The following is a 14,905-nucleotide window of genomic DNA, read 5'->3' as shown; positions in this document are numbered from 1 at the left end:
TAAAGAGTACATTTTTCTACTTTTCGGATTTTTAGCTGACGTGGCAGTTGCTTTTGAAAATCTTTCTTTGGTAGGTGTGACGAAGGGTTTGTTAGAGAATTATTCGGTGAGCGTACAAAACGTTTTTGGATCTGACGTAGCGTCACTTCTGTGCTTCAAGGTACAGTAGTTACGAGGAAGTTGAGAGAAAAGATTTTTAGGAAAAGTATGTATGTAAACCGCTAACCAAAAGTATTAGCATATCTAATAACGTTTGGCACAAATTGAATAGCTTTTATTTTTTAATTGATAAATCTGTTATTTCGTTCACATCGTAGGTATCTTGTAATGTAAAATGCAAAATAGAGCAAAATAGTCCGGCGGTGTAGATCATTGTGGTTATCTAGAGTGTTCAAATATATTCTAGGATCCTGGTTATTGTCTTAACAAATTTAAATTATGGAAAATGTAAAGAAGAATGCGGAAAATTATTAACTCGGAAAAAAAATTCAACCTGAATTAATATTCTGACAATTAGATAGTGACTGTTTATGCAATTTTATATTGAAAAAAAGATGGAATCTAAATAGAAATTTGTTTCTTCTATTAAATATTATGATAAATGCTTTATGTAAAATATTTTATACATTTTTGTAGTATTTTTGGAATCTCGAATATTACATTAAAAATAAGAACTTGAATTAGATTCGAAATGAAATGAAATAGAAGACGGAACGCAATGCCAAGAAATAAAAAGAAGCTGCTATAACTTTCTATCAATTAGAAACTTCTAACTACCTTAACAAGAAGTCTATTTTCTCAATCTTCCCGAGAGACGAACTGAAACTACCAAAATTCCAGAGAAGTTAACAACTCTGAATTCTAATATCCCTTTTAATTAATTAAGCTTAATAAACGGATTCCGATTCGTGCTTCTCGAAATCCATTGAGGAGTAGATAATAGATTACACTGGAAGCAGTGAGCGAAATGCTTGAACCTTCTTGTTTCTCGACTCAGTTTTCGTTTACTCGTCATTAGCACTACTTTTCGAGACTGCCGTGTTCAGTTTACATAGGAGACACGAGGGATGGCTCTAATGGAGTACAAAGTCGAAGCACCAGTAGCCATTTATCGCTAGTCTTTCTTGTTTTTAGCGTTATTTAACACCTTGATCGAGTAACCGCATAATCATCGTCGTATGAACTGGAATAATGACTGAACACGTTCCTTGCTAAATGAATTAGTATACCGTGCTTCTTTCGTGTGTTTCCTCTTTTTTCTCACACCTCTCGTTAGGCGCAGGCGTACCAATGGTAGTCTGTTTAAGCACACTGCTACACGTTTATCGATTTCAAGCTAGTTTTAAGGTCCTTGTGTTTGTAGCGTATTGTCACCGTATACCTATGTAACCTTTAGCCTTTGAACCGAACTGTCTCTATCTATGTCGTCCATGGATATGGGTGGGAAATATATTGAAAGGAAAATAAGAAGATTCAAATTTGTTACTCTAGATAGTATTATGTATCGAGTATGATATATGTACAATTCTCGGCCTTTGAATGGAGTATAAAGTGAATTGAAAAGAAAAATTTGAAAGCAAAGGAAAACTTGGTAAAAAATGCTATACGAGTACTCTGTAAAATATTGTTATGGTATTTATGCAACCTTTGAGTTTTGAATAGAGTATGGAATAAATCATACAAAATTTTCAATGTAAATTAAAAAATTAATATAAACATTTAGGAACAGACGGAATAAAAATATATAGCAAATTTACTGAAAGAAAGATATGAAAATTCAGATTTATTAAACCGTATACTCTGTTGTGTCGAATATTATCACGGTATACCCATGTAATCCCTGGACTGAGAATAGGGTTTTATCTATTTATACCATCCCGCAGTGTAGGTTATGAAAAATTTCCTGAAAGAAAGGTAGAAATATTTGGATTTATTTAATTACGTCAGAAATACATAAAAAATAAAGGAGCTGGAACTTTAAGAAAGTATTGGCATACGTACGTACAATTATCAAGGAACATATTTTAAAATGTCAGGGCACCATATGGCATAAATGTGGCAGTGAAAGCTGCATAAGTCTCTTGCAATTTTATCGTTTCAGATACGAATAATATGTGCCATAAAAGACGAGATGTTCAATGGTCTGGTTCATTAGTATTGGAAGAGAAACGATGATGTTAATAAGCATGAAACTGGGCCACCTTGTGATGTAACTATCTTTTGATTCATTGCAAATGTTTGCTTACGATTGATACAATTTGAAGATTTCAAGTAATCGATCGAAGAAATTTCCGGTTTCTTCAATAAAACAGTTGATGGAGTTTTCGAATATTACCTCGACATTCTAAGCAAACTATATTTATGTCTCTTTTTAATCACAATATTATAGACATTAAAAACAGAGAAGAGAAGATTCTTTGTTTCAAATGCTATATACAATCGGTCAGCATGTTTTTTGTGCTTAAAAGTTTAATTAAAAAAAAACAGGATCATGCATTTATTTATACACAAACGCAATAGCTTTCTTTTTTCCCCCTTTTATATCGGTAAAGATAAAATCAAATAACAATTTACACATCATCAATACCTTTCAAACAGCGCTAGTGAAGCGTAAAAGGTTGAAACGGAATTAGGAATAAAATTTCTTCAAAAACTGTGAAACCTACATTTTCGAAACAAACAAATAAAAAGTCCTTTAAAACTTGCCGATTAATTATCTATAGAAATAGGAATACAAATTTCCTTTAAAAATCGAGGAAGCCGTTCTTCAACCAAACATATATACCGTTGATCATAAATATTAAGACACTTACTCGTTACACTTATTGAAAAGTTCAAGTAAATTTTACTTCATTTAATATTTTACATTATAAAATACATGTAATATGCAATGTAATAAATTCATAATAAAATAACTAGAAAATAAAAGTAGTAAAAAGCATTCAATCTGTACTAAATATCAAGTGCCCTAATACTCATAGCCGGTAGTGTATTTCAGAAAAAATCAACAAGGAAAAAAACCTTAAAAACTATTTAAATAATGACCCCAAAAAGGAAAAGAAAAGTAAGGAAATCAAGTAGCTATTCAATAATTCCGAAGCTGAAATTCACGGGCAAAACCAATCGTATCTTCGTCGCAAATCATCCCCAATCCCCACGATTAAAATCCTCTCATCGAAAAATTCCCATAATAATCCGGAGGTATCTTATCCCGGTAATGTATTCGCAAAAGCAAAAGATGGTTCGCATATGTCAGACCTCAGTGGATGGTCCGGTCCAATTACGAGTTACCAATCATCGCGTACTTCAATCCGGCCCATCGACGAGTAGCCTCGCACTTTTATTGCCGGTGCAGTGTTATCGCACGTACAGATCTATACTTACACACTCGTACCACACACCACACGTGGAGTCCGTGGATCCAAGTTGCTCTTATCATAACGACCGTGCGTGTTGGTCGGGGATTAATCGATTTAACACGATTCCTCGAAGCGACGACGGATGTGTTAACGAGCGGCGGTTCCCAGATAACATCGCGGACATGGTTCTCGTCGCCGTCTACCGAATTATAATTGGTCCGTAATTAATGACACTGTTCGATTATTGACAGGTGGAGCAATGCCGGGGCGAGACGCAAGCAACGCGAATTACGCGCGCGTTGCATGGAACCGCGCCCCTTTTTTTCAGGCTCCGCTTATTTTCGGACTTAATTACCTGTGATGTTACGGCATAATCAGCGATCGGGACCACAGACCCCCGTTTTCGGACGTTATCGATCTACGGAGATATCAAATACGCGCCAAACGTCGTTTTACCACCATACACGTACCTTTCATCGGTGAATCAGCTACTTGATTCCCGTTTCGCGCACCGCCGATTTAAATTATTCGCAAAATTATATGGGTGGTACGAGGAATTCACTGGAATTGGCGATGGAAAAAATCACATGGTATCCGTTGTTTATGGCTTCCGCTTATAAGGTTGATTTGACCATTTAATTGGCCGATCTTCATTTCCGTTCTTTCTTATTCTTTTCTTTTCTTTTTTTCTTTTTTTTTTTTTTGATCTGGTTTGATTTTCTTTAGGGAGAATATCTTATCGTAGGATGTTTGCAAGATATTTCAATTTGGGAATGGGAGAAATGGAGGTGAATGTGTTGCTTCATTCGTGAATCATTATCATCTAGAAGCTTTAGTTCAATATTAACTTCTTAAAATTTAATTCTTCTTTTATTCTTCTTCTTTGGTTTCTTAAAGGTTTTCTTCGTTTTCTAAATGGCGTTGAATGTATTGCTTGATATTTGAACTACTGATCATCCATGAAAATTGGAAATTTTGGTACAGTGACAAACCCATTAAGATCCCCATAATATTGCATCTGTTATATATTAATTAGAAATTTATATAGATAGAATTAATCATCTATATATAATTATTCAATTAACATACAAAATATATAACAAAATAATGAGATAAAGAGATTTACTAAACTCTCAGTGGATTAAAATAAAAGAGCGAAGGATGAAGAAGGATGAAGTTGTACTTCCCAGTTTCTGATACTTCATAACCGAAATCTGAAATAAAATTAAACATAGTGAATAAAAAACATAAAATTAAATACTTAGAATGAAATAAATGATTGATTAAATTAATTCGGGAGATCGAAGAATAACGTACACGTTACCGATATTGTTCGTATCATAATACTTATTATTCACTAATGATACTTGTCCATGACATGTCATTCATAAAAATGCACGAGTGTCTGTATACGAGTGGTGTATGGTTTGATTTGCAGTGTCTTTCTTTGTTTGAGAAGGGTCGATCGATCGATCGACCGATACAAATGGTTTCAAATATGTATGCGTGTACTGTGGATTTGAAACATTCGCAAGTAAAAGTTAATTACGAAGAGACGAGGACGGGAGTATTGATACGACCGTATGTGTATATATATATATCTTATCGTCTTGGTATCAAACCGAGGAGAGAAAGACATGAAATCAACGTGAATGTATTATATACAACGTCGTAACGTTACAATGCCTTTCGATAATAACAGTTAAAAAACCTATTTTTTTAATCGATATAATAGTTTAACAAACACAGCCTCGCGGTTCGTGAAAACTTAATCGATTATACAACGGAAGATCGTTTTAATCGAACGAGTTCCGAACGTGTTTTACCTTTTTTCCTTCTCGACTCGTCTTCTTTTTCTTAAATCCTTTTCTTCTTCGTTCTATCCTTTTCCTTTTCTTTTTTTTTTTTTTTTTTTTTGATGCCTTTTCCACGATATACTTAAAATACGTTTAACATATCCTTCTACTAATACGATTTTTCAAAGAGTTTAAAATACTTTTTGCAATGCGAGCTGGCTACTTTGAAAACAAAACGACACGCTGCTCTTGTGCTGGCAATTATCTCTACTTTCAGCGACAGCCATATCCAAAATACTTTTACGCCCCTTGTAGTCAATACGTCGTTTCCATTTTGATTCTGTCTTTCATTCTTCATATTTATCTTATTAACGATATATGCTCGTTACATTAAATGAAGAACTACTGCTTTCCCGTAGTATCACAAACTAATAAAAGTAAGGAAATTTGGCAAGCATTTTTTCATCAATCTCTCTTTAAAAATTCAACGTTGAAAATTTATCCGTTGTAGACAGAAGAAAGCGAAGAAACCATAAAAGTTATGTTAAAAATTCGAAGTTGATCAGTCTTAAACGTTGTGTATTAAAAACCCTGTAACACACTTTTAACCCTCTCCTTTCAGCAACGATTTCAACTGGACAAGGGGCTTGTGCACTAATCTTCGCATTCCATACATAAAAAGACATCGAATAATCATCGACTTATCGAATAACCATCAATTATCACGACGAGGAAAACACAATTTAAGGAAAGAAAAAACAAAAGGGAATACCTGGAACAAACCGTTGAAATTCTATCAGCTCGCATCGCGGCGAATAAGTGTCGAATAATGACTGAACCCCATCGTAAAACCAGGTTACACCGAGACTTGACAAATGGAAAAAGATTGATTCATTGAAAAAAGCGCGATACACGTCTTACAATGCGCATCGACGAGGGACAACGATTATAATCCTATCGTATATTATGTATACTCGCCTAAAATCGAATTGATATCGGTATTAATGACCTCAGTAAATTCCGTCAATAATATCACAACACAATTAATTCCGCTTTTCGTTCACTTGATCTCGTACGCGCCCAGATTGCCCTTGCGCCTCCTGTACACAGTCGGCTGCTGCTCGTTCGTATGATTTCCTTGAACGATCGAGCGTTTCACGTTTGCCCGATATTCGTCTTCGTACGCGTGTAGATATAAATTTTTTAAAAAGATTTGATTATCCAGCTCAGATGGTGGCAGGAATCGTTTAGAGCGACTTTGTTGTTGAGCCTCGAGCTCTTTGAACGTAAACAGCCTGGTCTTCTCGTCGTCGTAGGCCCTGAACCTCTTTGTAGCCCATTGCTTCTCGCTCCTCCACGACGACGAGCCGGCAATGTTGTTGGTGCTCTTCTTGTTGGCTATCAGCAGCTCGTTCAGGGACAGCAGCCTCCTCTTCTGACGCGGAGGACCACTGTCCTCGGATGCGTTTCGTATTCGCTTGCTGCGGTGCTTTGGCACTCCTTCTTTGGCTGGGATCTCGTTGTCCAGCATCGAAGACTCGTTACTGGCCATCGTCGAAGATCGATTATCGCGCGCCTCGATCTGCCTCGGCGTCGCCAGCGTCGTAGTCGTGCCGCTTGTCGTCGACGTGCTCGACGTCGTCACCGTACTGCTGCTACTGTTCTCCCTGCCAATGGCGACGGTCGTGCTCGTGAAAAACGAAGACGCCGTTGTCGACGGTTCCCCCTGCGTCGTGTCCTCCGTGTTGTTTAATTTAGCCTCTATGATATGTTTGAAGAACGCGTACATCTCACCTACTGTGAAAGTTGTGCCGTTTCGCACGGTGAACTTGTCGATCTTCATATTTTTGATCAGCTCCTCGGTGGCGTTCCGGGCCTCCAACATAGACAGTTTTTCGGTTACGTAACTGTTCACGAATTCGTAGAATCCCTTGTAATAATTTTTACGATGCTTCTTCTTGTCCTTTGATTTCTTCCCCTTTTCTCCGTGAGATTGGCCTTTCTTCTTTGAATCCTTTCGATTCTGCTTCTCGTTCCAACGCATTGACTTATTATAAAATCGCATGATCCGCTCGAACTCTCGTTTAAGTTTGATGAATTCTCTCTGGTTTCGAATTTCAAATTCCGAACGACCTCTGCCGGAATTATTCTTCCGAGATTCGGATAAATCTACGTGGAAGAAGTTTTTACTCATAGCGTTTAGAAGATCGTGCATACTGCCGTTGGTGGAATTGTTAGATTGTCTGGCGTCCATGCGTTGCAGCTTACGATAGACGATTTTGAGAAAGTCGATCGTCTTCTCCTCGCGAAGACGCGATCTGTTTCCATGGCCTGGATGCTTCTTCCACGATAGAGCTTCAGTGCTGTTGTCGTGGTGGCTGGAGTTCGAGTTCTTCGCCTCGATCTTGTGCTTCGAGTGCTCTTTGCTCTTGTTCATCTCGAGATGCAGCAGCTTCTTGCCGATCTTGCGGAAGAACCCGATGAATTTTCTGGAAAAAGATTTAGTTCGACTTCCTAAGGACAGATATCCCAGTAGAAATTAAACTTCAAATTCCCCTATTTTTTCTCTACTTTATCTGTTTATAAAAATTGAAATATAAATAATGTAATCATAAATGCAAAATTCTTATACCCACAGTTGAAATACAAGCGACATTTAAATATTTCAAAATGAAATTTACTATATGTATCCCCTTTCCAATTATTCAAGATTAATCGTAATTCCTTATAGTTAAAAAATGTCTTACATCTCCGAAATACCATTAGGAAGCATTAAAAATTATACGAATATATAATCGTTTATTCAATGGAAGTATTTTAATCAAACTTTTTATCATTGACGAATTTTTGTTTTTACAATTATCTGTTAAAGAGATGCAAGTGTTCTTTGGTCATATTAATGTTTATTTTTGTTTACATATACTTATTCACTTCATGATGTTTTAATTCCAGTTAATGTATAATATATTTAGGTACGTATTAAAGATCAATAGTTCTAGCGTGAATACCAATCATCAATGGCTACCATGTCGATCAACTTTCTTCTTAAATCAACATTCGATTCTGAATCCTACAATTCATTCATAAATATAATAGAAAAATCTTCAACTTACCTGTAATTCATAGTAAGATCTTCCTCATTCACAGATCTTCGACGTCTGCTCCATCTGAGCCTAGGGTGCTGTCCAGGAATGCACTTGGGCAGCTCCTTAGGGCTCCAGCTTCCTCCAACACAAGTTGCTCCAGTGGGTCCATCATCCAGGACGTATCCTTTGTCACAATCATACATAATCTGCTTGTTATTCACAACCTTCTTCACATATGGCCTATAATCATAGACTCCCATGTTGCCCATCAAGAAGACCTTTCCATTCTCGATGAAACCAGGGAAAGGACAAAACACTTGCATGCAGTGAGGAATTTCTCCGATCCAATTTCCATATTGACATTTCACCGATCTCGTGATGTTGTCTGGCCCATCTTTGACAAGTTCAAAGCCATCTTTGCACTTGAATATCGCTTTCATTCCGTGATCGGTTTTGGGTGCTATCACCATCCCATTTTTGGGCGATTTAGGCAATTGTTTACACCTGGCTGGCGAGCAACTGGGCACGATGGACCACGTGCCATTATTACAAACTACGGGCGTGTTGTTCGCAGCGAATTCATAATTTTCTTCACAAAAAACTAGCAATCTCTCGCCATGCTCGACCACAGTCACGTTGTTGATGTGATCCCTATCGTGGCTGGCCACCGTGATGTTACCGTTTTCTATTTGAGGCACGACGCAAGGTGCAAGACACTGCGGCAATGGATAACGCCACTTTCCGTCGATCTGACAAACCGACGAGGTATTTCCCTCGAGCTTCATGTGGTCGTTGCAGCGGAAAATTATGCTGGCACCCAGACCGGTACCTGTTGGAGTCAGCGTATAAAGAGGTCAGTCCGGATTTACGTGGGTTTCGTTATTTTTGAGAATATGAAACAAGTGTTTTAACAGTTTGCCGTTCGGAATTTTGACTGGTTTTGAACAAAGGAGAATTTAGGATATTGTGGAAGTGAATAAAAGAAGCAACATGGGAAATTTAGCTTGAATGATGCTTAATCCATTGTTGTAAATGTTTTAATATATTTGTTGCGGTGTATAGTTTTACGTAAATAAAGCTTTTACCGGTAACAAAGAATATCGATAGAGCGAGAGATTCATTTTGAATGATGTTTAATCTAATGAGATATTAATATGTCTGTGTGTGAATGTAACATTGTCCTGATGCTTTCCTGATGATTTCATATAAAAGAAATTTTCAAAAAATTACGAAGATGTAAGAATATCGATGGAATAGAAAATTCACTTTGAATGATCCTTCATTTAAAATAGAATTAAGTATTAATATTTAAATATGATGTAGGGATTAAAATGTAAAAGTTTGTCATTCTTCTTACGAAAAAGATAATTCCATATTAATCGAAAGAACATTGAGGCAAATATTCAATTATTTGAATAAGTATGTCTCAAGTAATACCTTATCAACTCTATATCGAATAAAACGCCTAAACTTTCCAAACCAATATCTATACAAAATCCTTTCCACGATATTTACGATTCTCAGCGTATCATACTGTTTCGACCGCAAAATAGTTGCAACATTCTCATAAACTTCTACTATTGTTTATTCTCGTAACGACGCGATTATTAATAAACACGGCGAAGAATTTTCTCCGCTCTTCCATCGTGCGACTCACCCGCCTCGATATTCTCAATCCAACCGTTGTACAGAACACCAGGTGAACCGCAATTAATCTCCTGGCAGGTAGGTGTCTTTCCGGTCCATTTTCTATCTGCCCCGCAACGCCTGGTCGTCGCGCCGACCACTGTGTATCCATACTTGCATTCGTACGACACGATGGAATTGTATGCATACGAAGTGTACACCGCGTTCCCGCTCACTGGATTCTCCGGTTTCGGACATTGCACCGTTGTAACCTGAACAGAAAACATTTCCTGCTTCGAAACGTACGTACACATACACTACTGGTCATTATTGAACAAATTCGCGATCACTTTCTCAATTTTATTTAAATATATCGTATCTCTTTAATTTTGTTATTCATACAAAATTGATATTCTTTTTTTTTTAATTTAAATATGATTAATTAACGCGTTGACTATCACACAAATTTTATATTCTTTAACCTGGAAGCTGTGATGTATTGAAATATACTACACCATAACATTTAACTTTTACAAAATATTATATCGTATTTGCGCACACTTTTTTGATAATATCCTGTAAATCATTCACGTTGTTGAAAATTTTCTAGTTCATGAAAATTATCTTATTTCGATCATTGTAAAAATTTTAATAAAACGTGGGTCACCGATTACCACCGTGGCAGTCAACGTGTTAAGAATGATTAATTATTAACTAGTCGTAAGAGATGTAAGACTTCTGATTTTTATTTCCATAAATTTCGCTGTGAAAATGCTTTTTCAGCTGATACAAATTTGACTCATTAGAAGCCAACGTTAACGCGACATTACATTTACAATTTCTTTTCAATCAGTTTACATAAGCAAATTCTGGTCCTTAACATTGTGTGTATGGAAGGAAATCTCAAAGATTCGCTTAATATTTTTTTCGCCGCTATATTTTCCAAGTATGCAGATCCTACAATTATATGAAATTTGATAAATTATGACAAACTATCGTTTGGCCCTTAATGCGTTCAGTTGACATTTTCTTAGATTCGTTGATCCCATAGAACATATAATTATTTTAGATTTTTGTAGCATCCAGTTAAAAAGGATGAAGAATAAAAATAAAAGGTATAAAAAGGATTCAAATAAAAAGGGAACGGAACATGAAGAAACAAGTTTCATATGTCGCGAAAAACTCTTACTTGCACACATTGTGGTGATTCTTTAGGAGTCCATGTGCCATCTGCCAAGCATAGCTTCTCCGCTTTGCCAACTAATTCGTAGCCATCCATACAATGGTACGACACACTACAATCGTACGTATAACATTCGCCTTGAACAGAAAACAAACGTTGCGATTTCGCCTAAGAATCCTTATAATTGAAATAATATAAGATGAAAATGGTTCACATCAAGTGTCTGCTTATATAGGTTTCTACAAGTTAAAAATATATTCAAAAAAGATAAATTTCTAATAGAGATCAAAGATTTAATCGGTATCTAATATGTAATAATTATTTCTTTAGAGAAATTCATTTCAGTTTCTGTTCAGTTTTCATACGAAAAATAAATACATGGCTATTGTCAACGGTGCTTCTGCACCATCGGTGGTAATGAGCATTTCAAAAATGTAATTCTATGACAACGTATATAGAATTATGAAGTAGAATATTACTATCGTTGAGTATGATAAAATTATTTTGTATTCCAAATTTCCAGTAATTTGGACGAATTTTAAAATCCTTGCTATGTATTAAATATTCGCTATTCTCTTCTTTCTTGTTCCATACAATAAGCGACAACTTCGAAGTACATAATCGGAATAATTCGATCACCATTGTATGATCACAAATAAATTCTATTCCATGTGTAAAGAATCCTCGCGCGTTTCTAAATAAAGAAAAAATTGTCTAACAAACGTTACTGTCTGTTAAACTTGCGAATGAAGTAGTTAAATACCGACAATTATGATATGAAACCTGTAGTAAATGAATCTAAAAGAAAAATACATAAAATAGCACATAATATCAAATATAAGAAGTCTTTATCCTTTTTTTTTCCAAAAAAAATTATTCAAATCTTCAAAAATGCACCGCTGTATTTCTATAGTCTCCACGAAATATTACGAATGAATCATTTTTACTACTCTCATAATATCAAATAATGAATATCCTTCTAACGGTTCAATTTCTCAACAAAGATTCGGTTATTCTTATATTATATATCTTCTCCCACTAAACCGTAACAAACCACTCCTAAAGCCAAAATGATACATACCCGCGTACCCGCCGTTCGCAATATCCGCGGGAGGTCCACATTTCTGCGGCTCGCAGGTGATGTCAGGTCCAAACCAGCTAGCAATACCTTCCATCAACAGGCACCTCGCCTTTCTGATACCGGTAGTCGTGTAACCATGGTCGCAAAAGTACTGAACTTCGTTGTCCAAGTCGAAAGTGGTCTGTTCAGAGAGCGCGTTGTGTCGCGCGTTTTTCACCTTAGGCGGCTGAGAACAGAAGGAACTGACATCCTTCTTGCAGGAAGGCGTCGTGCCGGTCCATTTACCGTCGGCCCTACACGTTCTCTCGGTAACACCGACGGTGAAATAATCAGGATCACAAGTGTAATGGACTTGATCGCCGAAAAATCTTCCAGTCTCCGACTTCACACCGTGCTGAATATCGCCCAGCGCCGGGCATTCTCTCTCAGGCTTGATGCAAGACATCCCGCAAACACCGTCGCATCTGCACTTCTTCTTCTTGCTCTTGCAATCTTCATCGGTAGAACACTTTCGCAGACACTTCTGGCCGAGCAATTCCGCCTGTCCCTCGTTTCTTGGACACGCCGCCGACGGGGAATTCCTCGGGTTCTTGTATATGCGTCCGTCATCGTCCACCTCCGGTTTCGTTTGATAACTCTGCTCATCGGTGTCGTCGTCCTCGTCGTCCTCGTCGTCCCAATCATCGTCATCGTCGTCGTCGTCGTCGTCAGCCGCTTGTTGTATGAGTCTCGCTTCCGATACGAGGAAAAACATATACACAAGCAGAAGATGGAACAAAACGAAGCCGCCGGGTCTCATTTTATCAGGCGTTTGTCTGATACTGCTCGTTTCCCGGACAAAACGACTCACACGCGTTTCGACGCCGACCGAACAACTCGTTTTATTCGTTGAACTCGTGAGTAACGACGCGTTGAGAGAACGATTTACGAGACGGGAGACACAAATTGAAAAACTGTTTCACCAGAGATGATGATCACCAGACGCGGTGGCCCATTGAACGGTACTCCGTTCCGGAAGCTCCGCTTAAAGTAGCAGCAGTCTCATCCCGAGGCACCGCGCGCACGAGGACGACGTCGTTTCTCTCGCGACCGTGACTATTAATCGAGTCTGCCTCTTCGGCGTCCAGGAGGATTAGGACGGTATCTCTGTCTCTGTCTCGCTCGCCACCTCTCTGTTCCTCTAACTCTGTGGCAATTTTTTTCTTTATTGTGCGGACTGCGGCCCCGTGCTGCCGGGAATTCGCGGATACTCGCGCATCTCTGCACGCGCATTCAGCCTGTTCAATACATCTCCTCACTCGTGCAGCTTCCAGCAGATGGCGAGGGACAGGGGAAAAGCCCTCGGAGTTGCGCAGAAACGTGCCATCCTCCCCTTCTATCCCGACACATACACCCCCCCTTTTTCAACCGTTATACGTTCTTGTAAGGGGGTGGCTTCGATATAGTTTTATACACGGTTACAGTCGGCAACATGATTCATTCGCCTCGCGTCTAGAACCGTATCGAATATGTTCCTCTGATCAAGACAAATCTTCTTCCTTCCTCCATTTATATTTGTTAGATTTGTTTGCCATATGTCGGAGGCGGAGGAATTGCGACGTGTTAACTTCGTGTAACATGTATTTTCTCTGGTTCCAGTATCCGAAAGATGGTTTTGCGGTAGGAGTAAGATATTTCTCGAGTTGGATTTTAATACTTGAATTATGAAAAGAAAGTTTTATGGTAGGCGTAGAGAATAGGTGTCTGTGACATAATGATGTAGGCTTTAGCATAGTTGCTTAGAGATGATGTAATGACACGACATGAATATAGCACGATAACGATTAATTAAGATTACAAGAATGTTATCGGGAAATAGATATCCGACATGTGATGTAAAATTATGTATCACGATAGTTAATTCTTTAAATCATGAATTATAATATCGTTAAATCTTTCTTCTATATACTTGATCATTTTTCTAGTAACATATATTCTACTTGCAGATCCTTTTCGTATTCAACAAATCATATATATTTAGTTACCCACAATTTTCTCTTCTTTACGATAACTATAAAAAAGATAGACACGTCATTGCACTTCTTATAGTATTTGCATACTTATTAATTAAGTCCATGTATATAAATTTTGTATCATCTAGTCATTGTCATATGGCTACAAAAATTTGATACTATAAAAATGAAATGTATAGAACTCAATAGAGAACGCTTCATTGAAAAATAAGGATGCGCATCGATACTTTTTGTAATCACTTTTCCCGTAAACTTTTAAAATATCTTGTTTCAGAGGGTGACAACAACTTAACTTACCTTTAACCTAACTTGTCAGCGTAGTTTCTCAATCCCCAATATCATTACCTTCCCTCTAGAGATACCGTAGTTTCCGTAGTTCATACTTTCGAGAACCTAGTATTACAACAGTTTTATGTAAATTTCCTCTGAACGAGGATAAAAATGGAGAAGTTAAGGAAAACCTATTTCATATACCGGCGTACGCTTCGTAAGCAAACTTTCTTCCTTTCACGAGACACAGTCGCCAGGATAACGCGCCTCTCGATTCCTTCGAGCTAGTCCTTCCTGAATAGGAAGTTTCGTTTGCTGGAAAACGTTCCGCTATTATTCGAAACGCATAGAACCACCAGAATCTCCGCCGTTCCTCGATTACATACATTTTCGCGTTGCTCTCGAGAAAACGTTACTCTTTCGCAACACGAAGGTGCCGCGCGCGCCACGACACGCGAAAACGCCACGCTCCCGTTAACGCGTCGAGTCACG

The 14,905-nt window shown here is 37.7% G+C and overlaps 1 protein-coding gene across 2 annotated transcripts; it reads right to left on the bottom strand.

The window, feature by feature from the left end:
• Positions 1-2,027: 2,027 nt before the first annotated feature.
• Hasp (Hig-anchoring scaffold protein) lies at positions 2,028-13,979 on the bottom strand. 2 transcript variants are annotated; one of them, XR_013059523.1, is made up of 6 exons: positions 12,132-13,979; positions 11,057-11,187; positions 9,899-10,139; positions 8,269-9,070; positions 6,134-7,644; positions 2,028-4,573 (listed from the first exon to the last, which is right to left on the bottom strand). XR_013059523.1 is itself a non-coding variant. In XM_033342234.2 (5 exons), exons 1-5 carry the CDS (start codon positions 12,928-12,930, stop codon positions 6,216-6,218), a joined length of 3,402 nt encoding a protein of 1,133 aa, XP_033198125.2. In that variant the 5' UTR covers positions 12,931-13,979; the 3' UTR covers positions 4,680-6,215. The 2 variants fall into 2 exon arrangements, 1 of the variants encoding a protein (XP_033198125.2); XM_033342234.2 differs by lacking the exon at positions 2,028-4,573 and having other exon boundaries at positions 4,680-7,644.
• Positions 13,980-14,905: the final 926 nt, after the last annotated feature.

This window comes from Bombus vancouverensis, chromosome 11 (genome assembly GCF_051014615.1).
Source record: "Bombus vancouverensis nearcticus chromosome 11, iyBomVanc1_principal, whole genome shotgun sequence".
In the NCBI taxonomy this organism is placed as follows: domain Eukaryota; kingdom Metazoa; phylum Arthropoda; class Insecta; order Hymenoptera; family Apidae; genus Bombus; species Bombus vancouverensis.
Note: the sequence above shows the minus strand (reverse complement) of the source record. Positions and strands in the feature narration are given on the sequence as shown.

Coding starts and splice junctions, on each gene's coding strand:
- Hasp (XM_033342234.2), bottom strand. CDS start 12,930: ATGAGACCCGGCGGCTTCGTTTTGTTCCATCTTCTGCTTGTGTATATG. Junction 11,188..12,131: donor TGCGAACGGCGGGTACGCGG/GTATGTATCATT, acceptor TTTCTGTTCAAG/GCGAATGTTATACGTACGAT. Junction 9,071..9,898: donor GATTGAGAATATCGAGGCGG/GTGAGTCGCACG, acceptor TGACTCCAACAG/GTACCGGTCTGGGTGCCAGC.